This window comes from Heliconius melpomene, chromosome 11, assembly GCF_056956725.1.
Source record: "Heliconius melpomene rosina isolate 202511_hmr_F chromosome 11, ASM5695672v1, whole genome shotgun sequence".
NCBI classification, from domain to species: domain Eukaryota; kingdom Metazoa; phylum Arthropoda; class Insecta; order Lepidoptera; family Nymphalidae; genus Heliconius; species Heliconius melpomene.
The window spans coordinates 6,090,682-6,100,550 of NC_140399.1; the positions used below are offsets into that span (position 1 = coordinate 6,090,682).

At 31.9% G+C, this 9,869-nt stretch overlaps 1 protein-coding gene across 1 annotated transcript; it reads left to right on the top strand.

Moving 5' to 3' along the window:
* The first annotated feature begins 376 nt into the window (after positions 1-376).
* Positions 377-6,429, top strand: LOC146534603 (uncharacterized). Its single transcript, XM_085193285.1, has 10 exons — positions 377-603; positions 755-982; positions 1,438-1,632; positions 2,152-2,283; positions 2,565-2,693; positions 3,220-3,407; positions 5,047-5,194; positions 5,295-5,451; positions 5,712-5,855; positions 6,190-6,429. The coding sequence occupies exons 1-10, from the start codon at positions 377-379 to the stop codon at positions 6,370-6,372; spliced, it is 1,731 nt and encodes a 576-aa protein (XP_085049411.1). The 3' UTR covers positions 6,373-6,429.
* Positions 6,430-9,869: the final 3,440 nt, after the last annotated feature.

Here is a 9,869-nt window from a genome sequence, read left to right on the forward strand (position 1 = left end):
TTTTGAAAATTTTTCAGACAATAAATAAATTTGGGTAATTATTAAATGTATTGTTGAAAGTAGAAGCGAAGTTGTTTAGCTGTGCGTAATTTCAGCAATACAAGTAAAAATTCAGAAAACGGCTCGGCTTCGGCTTCTGGCTTTAACGCGATGGTTACGAAATGGGGTACCATAGGTCCAGAAAATTATTGTATTTAAATCGTTTTGATTAACCCACTCTATGACGTTTTACACAAAAAAGTTAAGTATATAGTTATAAATAAAGGACGTTTGATTAAAATTAGGTCCAAAACGTCAAAAATATCTAATTTAATTTACAATATTAATGATGGCCGTGGCCGTATAGAGCAAATATATATAAGAATAAAAAGCACAAATGAAAGTTACATTGTTAATTTTATTAATATTTGCAACTCATGTCAAGCATATAGTAGATTTAGCAATAGCTGACCGAAAATATGTTGACCAGAAGGACATCTCAGAGCGTTGCAAGCGCCGGGTTGCGCCTTCTATATTCTTAGGGAAACAAGTGATGGATGCTAGCTCACATGTTATGCAGTTTTCTCGATTGGAAGTGCCTTACAGTTGTTCGTTTAGCGTTAGGTCTGTAACGTATGCTTGCCGCTATATACTGTATTGATATGATAATATAATAATTTTCCTAGTAATATTTTAGGAATTAAATAGCTAAATGGTAGGTCTCATATTTATGTTAGTAGTAACTAATAAATGTATTTTTTGAACACTTATTTAGGGCAGAAATTGGATATAATATTATTATGATTATTCATTTGCTGTCGTCGAAGAGTTTGAAAGAAGCTTGCTCAAAAAATCCAAATCAACTGATAGTTTATGAACTTGGAGAAACTTTTGGTGGATATTGGGGCCACATGCCAGACGTCATGATGGAATATACTAAAAGAAATTATACAAAATTTTACACCATCAAAACAACAGCATTTACTACTCCCAAAACTCAAAGGTAAAATAAATTTATAATAATCAGTACAGTACCTTACATGAAATTATGTATGTGTATTTTTTTTTAACTTCACTTTTAGGGTTCCGTACTTTTTAAGGAAAAGAGGAACCCTTATAAGATCTCTTTGTTTTCCGTCCGTCTGTCCGTCTGCCTGTCTTTCAAGAATCTTTATCTCAGGAACGCCTGGAGATATCGAGTTGAAATTCAGACATACTGGGTACAGTCCTTTGATTTCCTGATACCTAATCGTATTTCTACATTTACTTAAGTAAAAGATGTGGCGTATTTTGACACTATAAAGGGAATCAAAATTAATAGGGTACTTCCGGTTGACCTAGAATTATCAAGTTCGCTAGCTAGCATATACAGGTAGTACTAGTTCAGGAAAAAAGAGAAAAATTCAGAACGACTGTCCTTAATATAACTTTACATAATATTATTATATTATACTTTAGAACACGTACACACAAAGAAGAACAGTATGAAAAAATCTTGGTACAAACAATCCCAGCCACTGAGAAGGAGCCAGACTATATCAGAATGGAGCTCCCGTTGGTGAATGTCTCCGGAAATCTTCAATTAAGGGACCCGCTTCGTCATACCTATAACTCTGAAGAGATGTTTGACTTTATATTCGACGTCACACCAAAGTGATATTATTTAGTTTATAACACTGCCCACAGCAGGGTAGGCAGAGGGAACCTAGTGTTAAGAGACTCTGTTCCCCTCTTTCCACCGAATTCTGGAGGCATTGCTTATTGAACCGAAGAAATGGAAGTATAAATTAAATTTTTATTTTCGAGTGGGACTCGAACCTACAACCATATAAATAGGTAAGACTAATGTTTGTACGGGCATGCAGGTTCTCCGGGGAATGAAATATTTAATATTTCCATTTTCTTGCTCTGGTTCGTGTCAAAGCGCGGCTTTAAGCTCCGCCACTCAACACGCAATGACTCGAGAATTCAGTGTCTTAATGAGAAGAGAGGGCATTAGCACTAGGTTCCCTCTGATTACCCTTTGTATGTTTTTGTATGCTGGATACAGTAGAATAAATAGTTATCTATTTCATTTTTTTTTAAATGAATTGTGATAAAAAAATAATATATTATGACAATTAGCTACCTATTATTATAAGAAATAAGTTTAATAACAAGTTTTTTCGTTAGAAATGGGAGTGAATATGAAACGAGTATTTTGCCGCTAGTACAATTTTCAATACGACAACAGAAGAGTGACAACGATATAAAGCCTCTCTACGAACTAGACTATGACTTTAAGGGATTTACTGTAGACCCAAGGTTATCTTTAAACTTACTTAGTATTTTTCTAAATAAGTTATTTTTGAGTTACTTTTTTATATTAATATTTTTTCTTATTTTTTTAACTTCATTCTCTTTTTTGTGCTGGGTAGGCAGAGGGAGCCTTGCTAATTTAGTTCCGCCTAATTTTCGACACATTGCCAGTTCAATGGCGAAACTTAACGCCGCGCCTTATATACTGGAGCTGTAAAAGCAATACATATTAAAATTTTAATTAGATTTTGTATCGTACACGCATAAAACAATAAATTGTTTCACAGATTAACTTATAGTACTAAACGTAGAATGAACACTATAAAGAGTAATTGGATGGCAAATAGGAGATATAATTTGAAAAAGAAAATTAAAATTCCTCATATGAGGACAAACAATGCAGTTACAGATAATAAGTTAGTATAATATAAATATATTGCTTACCTGTTGTAATACTATTGCAATTTTAAATACTGACTGTAAATTAAAAACGAAAGTTTGATCCAATGTTTGTTTCATGTCTTTTTGTGTTAAATAGTTCATTTATTAAGGAACCATAATATAGGCCATAGCCTCCAGTGTAATATACAACTCCTTAGCTTTTTATGAAAAAAAAAGTCATTATGGAAATCAGTTGCCCGATGTGTTATTACATAAGTAACCCCACACTTTTAAAAAAGCCCGTCTATCTCCACCTCAAAGGCCGGCAACGCACCTGTAGCTCCTCTGGTGCTGCACGGTGTCGTGGGCGGCGATGATCACCATCAGGTGACCCGAACGCTCGTTTGCCTTGTCATTTTTCCATAAAAAAAATGTTTTTTCTATTTCATTCATATCTTGCATTAATTTAGGGACACCTTTACTAGTAATTACTCAAACTTTTGATTGTTCCATATATTACTCATCACATATGGTGTATAAAGTACCTATCTAATATTTTAGATTATTTACTTCTTGGCCACATTTCACGGCTAATACTTTAAGAGCCACTACAAAACCTACTCTGGATGCATTACCGTGGAAGGATCTTGAATCTATATTTAACGTAACTACACCAAGTACAGTAATCGAAAATATAACGTTAAGGAATATTTTAAATAATAAAGATGAGATGCAAAATAGTTTAAGCGGTATGTTCAAAAATGTTACACAATTAAGTTCACTGAGAATCCTACATTTAAAAAATTATAAGAAATTAAATTAATTATTTACTGAAACTATGAATTTCAGCATATTTAGTTTCAAATGTTTCCATTTTCAACGATATTACTGCAACATACTATGACGATTTAAAGGAAAATTTGAGCGGTAACTCGGATAGCATATTTGCCACTGTATCACAAGCATTAAGGTATTAGGATGTCGTTATTTAGTCGCATTAATAAAAAAATATATCTATGTGTACCTGGTGTGTAAATATTACTTAAGGTAAACTGTACATTGACAAGATAATTTGAGAATAATTGTTGGAAGTGTCAAAACACTTCGATCTCCGCTTCCCGAATTTGATATATTGCATATGGTGTCTGTAAGTGGCGGAGAGTAATAAAATTATAATTATTAATTACCACAAGTGGAGATCGAACCCACGACCTCCGTGCTTACAAGCACACTTGCTCTATAACACAAGTTGTTGTCCTAAACGTCGTCGTCAATAAAATTCCTTCGAGCGTAGCTTCGAGTACCTATAGCCTTTTTAAAAAAAGATTCCCAGACAAATATCTTTTACAACCTAAAAACCACGCGTCCACTCAACACGCAATGCCTCCAGAATTCGGCTGAAAGTGGGGAACGGAGTGTCTTAACACTAGGTTCCCTCTGCCTACCCTGCTGTGTGCGGGATACAGCCGACGCCGAAAGAAAAAATAATAATAATCCTTCATTATAAAAAACAAAAAGATCCTCTTCAGTGTATAAGTAAAAAAATATTACATTTATTAAGATGTTCCAATGTTTATATTATTTTTAAAGCAACGGTCCCGGTAATAAAATATAAAGATTTAAAATAATGTTTTCGTTACATTATTAAAAATAATTAAAAGTAATTAAAGTAAGCTTTCTAGTGACTATGTGCCAAGAAACAATACAGTAAATATAAAAGATAATATTAATAAGAAAATGTTGGTTGTTGAAAGTCAAAATTTGTCTAAAAGCAATAATGAAAATAACTCTAAAGGTGCGTAAATATTTTCGAACTTTCTTTTGTTAACAGTCAGTTTTGTTGCCAGTCGTTGCGCAGGGTTGGGGGTTCGATTCCTACTCGTAGAAATGAAATATATGATAAATAATAAACTATTATACCAAGCTATTTCAATGATGTGTGACTATTATATTGGATGGCTTAAAAACTAATAATGTTTTTACAGAATCCACAAAAGAAAATGAGAAAATAATAAAACTTGACATAACAAATATTACTACATTAACCACTATCACGAGAAGCGATCATAACTTGTAAGTTATTCAATCAATTAAAGTATAAAACTCTTCTGTTACTTGCTTAGGTTCTGGTACACAAATTATAACTGGAACTAAAACGCTTGGAAATCTGAACTTCCATGTAGGTTCCATGGGAAGAGTAAAGTAGGTCTCATAGAAAGAATTCCCAAAATTCCTAGGGAAATGAAAAAGAAAAAATACATTTAAAGTCGAAATTACAGCAAGTCGAAATGCAGTCAAATAGCAAGCTTAAGCAGTGTTTTTAAAGAAGAGATGGGGTTTAGTGGAGGTGGATTTTTACATATACATTACTGTGAAATACTTACTAAGTAAAAGATTTTTTTTATTGTAGCTTTCCAAATGGGACGTTAGTAAATCATGAATCTTGGGAAAATATTGTACAATCGGCTCACGTAATGGCCAAGATTTTAAATAGAACAGAATTAAATACGACGAAATTAAATAATGAAACTGTAATGTCGCAGCAAAAGTAAGTTATATACGAGTAAAAGTTTAGATTATAATAAATTATTATTTTTTTAAATGTATTGTAATAAATAATGTTTTTATGACAACAGAAAAATACGTAAAAAGCGTTTTGTGAAATCTTTGGACATAGAAAAATCGCGGCCGCGTAACTTAACTACGAAGCAATATATAGTTACTGAGACAGAGACAATAAATTTATTTGATATCCAATATCTAGCCCGCTTAGTGGAGCTGCAGGACGACGAGGTTATTGTTTAGCTATTCTATAATATTATTTTTAAGTATAAAAAGATATTTTATATATATTTTAAGATATATTAAAATATTTATTTAATTAATAAATTAATACCGAGGCCGTCTTGGTGGCCGTGGTGTTGATGGTACTTATTAATAATTTAATTTTCTTCGCTCTGGTACCAAGGCGAAGCGCGGCGATAAGTTCCGCCATTCAACACCTCGAAATTTATGTGAGAAAGCTGAAAAATATAATAATAACAATATTTTAGATTGGAGGTCGCGTAGCGCTACGCTATCTACGCAACTACGTGAGCGGAGCGCTTTTCAACATCTGCGACTACAACGAGCCCCAATCAAAACAAATGTTCCTATTCAATGCTTCACGTGTTGTCATCGCTGTTAGTAATATGACGGTAAAAATATTGTTTTTAATAATATCTATCTATATGTATTTACATAGTTATAATATAACAGTAATATTTTTATAAAAAAATTAAAAAACTATAATGTAATGCGAATTTTTATAGAGTTATATGTGATTTTGGGCCGAATTGTCGATTAAAATGGATAGAAATAGGTAGAATAAGTGTTGAAGAATGTAAAGGCCACGCGAACAAAGTTGAAGATGGCAATTAGCTTATAAGTACATAATTCTTTACGTATTTTCTACAATTTACGGTTTATATAGCGAAATCAGTAATAAGTGGAAAATTATTATTTAAAGTATTGATAACAAAAATATTTCAGTTAGACCATATGATGGTTGTGCTGACACCAGCATTTCCACTTTATGGCAACTTGTCCCGCTGTCCGCCGGAGCATCTCGAATGTCAAATAGTTGGTTCCCGAGTATGCATTGACTCTTTGAATGCTTGCAATGGAATACCCAATTGTGGTTCATATGGTAAAGTCATTAATTTAACTTTATGATATTTTACGAAAATAATCTTATCTAAACTCCATTAATTACACATCTACTATTTAATAGGCGTTTTTTTTCAGCTTCACACATATCTCCTATATAGCAGGGAAGTCAGAGGGAACCTATTGTTATAAGACACTTCGTTCGTCCGAATTATTAAGTGGCGGAACACAAAGCTTTTGCATTGGTACCAGATTGAAGAAATGAAAATAATAGTAAATAATAGTTAATCCATTCTCCCGATTGGGGATTGAATCCACAACCAACGCATTACAGTCATACGCTTGTACCACTGCGCCTCGATGGCCTCTTTTATTGGCCTATTAATTACTAATTTCAGTTATTTTCAGGACAGTATTCATAACTCTGAATTAAATTTAGTCTGTGTAGCATTATGGGTATGACAGTAGCGTTATACACATTAAGGAGAAAAATAATAAAACAATATATAATTAATATGTACTTGTAATATATTAATATTATAATTATATAGTAACTAGCGGACGCGCGCAGCTTCGCTTGCGTATTTAGGGGTGAATTCTAATAAACCATGAAACATGTGTTCAATGAAATATTTTTGAAGAGTCTAAATTTCAAATTTTATAAAAATCGGTGGTGATTTATAGATTTTTCCATACAAACTTTCAACCCCTTATTTGCACTCTTAGGGGGTGAATTCTAGAAAACCATGAAACACATGTTCAATTAAATATTTTTAAGAGTCTAAATTTAAAATTTTATAAAAATCGGTGGCGATTTATAGATTTTTCCATACAAACTTTCAACCCCTTATTGGCACTCATAGGGGGTGAATTCTAGAAAACCATGAAACACACGTTCAATTAAATACTTTTAAGAGTCAGAATTTCAAATTTTATAAAAATTGGTGCCTATTTAAAAAAAATTCTATACAAACTTTCAACCCCTTATTTGCACCCTTGGGGGAGAATTCTAGAAAACGATGAAACACGTGTTCAATTAAATACTTTTAAAAATCTAAATTTCAAATTTTATAAAAACCGGTGCCGATTTATTTTTTTTCCATACAAACTTTGAACCCCTATTTCACTCCTTTAGGGTAAAAATTTTTCAAAATCCCTTCTTAGTGGATGTCTAGATTACGAAAGTAAACATCTGTCCAAATTTCACGTTTCTATCATGAGCGGTCACGGCTGTGCCCGCGTCTTACCTCAGTCAGTGAGGACAAGTCCTTTTATATATATAGATAATACCTTGTACAGATATATATGACGAAGATCGTCGTCTATGTGGAGTAGCCAAAGGTCTTCCACACAATGTTTACATAGCAGCTTTCAGCTTCCTAGCTTTGCTCCTAACTTTACTATACACAATATTCTACTGGTTGAAGAGATGTGTTCCGAGAGTCTCCGAAGCCTTTTTCATCTTCTCTGATACTTCTGAAAATAAGTAAGTCTAAATTATAGTTAACTATTTTTAATTTTATCAGATTTAAGGGTTTTAGGATTTTGAATCTTACAAAAACTATACTAATATATATCTGTAACTTAATTGCAATACCTTTTAGCCTTGTACATTTGTATAAGCGATGTTTGAGTAAGAAAAGTACTTCTTTATGGAACACCAATAATTTTGTATATTATATCTTCAATTAAATAAATATTTAACAATTTGTATTAACGACTAAATTGAATGTTACTTTTCAAGTTATTCGTTTAAGTTATTTATATGTATAGAGTCGTTGTCGACGTATTCATAATTATAATGTCGTTCAAATATTAGCAAGCACTAGAGTTCTGTTAATAATAATCATAGTTTTAATATGTTATCATCATAATTATTATATATTTTCACATTAATGTTATAGATTACAATTGGATACCATTATGAGATCACCATTAGATATTGACGATTTTTCCGATAAATTTGTATATCCAGGAAACTTTTTTGATGATGTCTCCTTACAAGATTATAAAGAACAAGGCAAAAAGAGTAATATTTTAACAAGACTATGCATCGCATATTGCGGATTTTTACTATGCATAAAGAGGAATAAAGAAGACCAAACAGAAGTAAAAAATAAAGAAGATTATGACCTCAAAGGCCGGCCTTCAAAAATGTATTCATTTACTGAGCTCGAATTACGTAAGTATGCGGCTCGAACGGTGAAAGATGAAGGTGTGCAAACTGGTGACAGTATTGACATGAGGCTTGATAAAAATATATATAATTCCAAAAGCACAGCACTTGACTCGTTAACTAAATTTAAAATGAGTAAACGTAATGTCGATGATCGAAAGTACAGCGACGAATTAAGTTTAATCAAGTTTACTAAAGAAACTAAAACAAAACAGAACGATATAAGTACAAAGGGAGAAACAGTTAAAAGTAGAAGAAGGCCCATGCTTCATGAAGACGAAGAGGAAATAAAAAACACAATTTACGTCGGTTCTTCTGATATTCTTCCAAAAAAGATACCAGTTACGTGTGAGATCCACCAGGAACAAGTAAAAAAAGCAAGTACATCTAAACACTTAAGATTTGATTCCTCTCCTACATTGATAGAAACAAAGTCTTATGATGAAGATATTACAGAAGATTCTATTGGAAGAGATAGCTTTTCACGAGGAAATGAGCATCCAAATAAACACAGATTAGAAACGGTTAGTGAAGAAGACACTAGAGATAATACTAGATTTTGGAAATTTATGAATAAAAAGCAAAAAAAGAAAAAACTTTATTCATCGCGTTAATTAATTAATGGATACAAATGTATGGAATAAAATAAATGTTATTCATTGTACCGTGTAAATAAAATGATTAAATATATTAATTGTCGTGTTTAGTTATTACTCATTTTACAAAATTTGATTATCTTTTGCAATTTCATGATTTGTAACTATGCAGATAATGAAAAATTTACGATTAATATAAAAAATGTATCGAAATGTATACCAAAGACAACATTATGTTTTTTTAATACATATTATGTACGTAGGTTTTGACGAAACAACAACTAATTGTTCTGTTGCAGTATACTTGATTTAAATAAAAATAATAATAATAATTGCAAAGAAAAATTGTCATAGAGATAGACGTTCTAATTTTTTAAAATTTTCCTTATTCATGCCTATGTATAATAGGACCTTGTTTAATATATTTACGCAACTCTCCAACGCCACATTCTCACCAGAACGGCAAAATACCCATTTAATAGCTTAGCATCTTTTTAACAAAATGACTAATAATTTTATTAATAGAATGCAAGTCTGTCACCAGCACATGTGTAATGTTAGAAATAAGTGTGTCAAATACAATTAACATTACTACAACAAATATTGCAAGGAATAAAATTTAATATAATAATTCAATTTAAATATAATATACATCTAAGTTAATTAATATACGAGGTAGATTCCATGAACGCTTAGGTACCGCTCGTCTGCCCACATAGTTCAAGACATTTGCGCTTTACGGCCGTCCCGCGCCATTTCCTAATTAACGCCAATTGTGGACCGGACAGAAC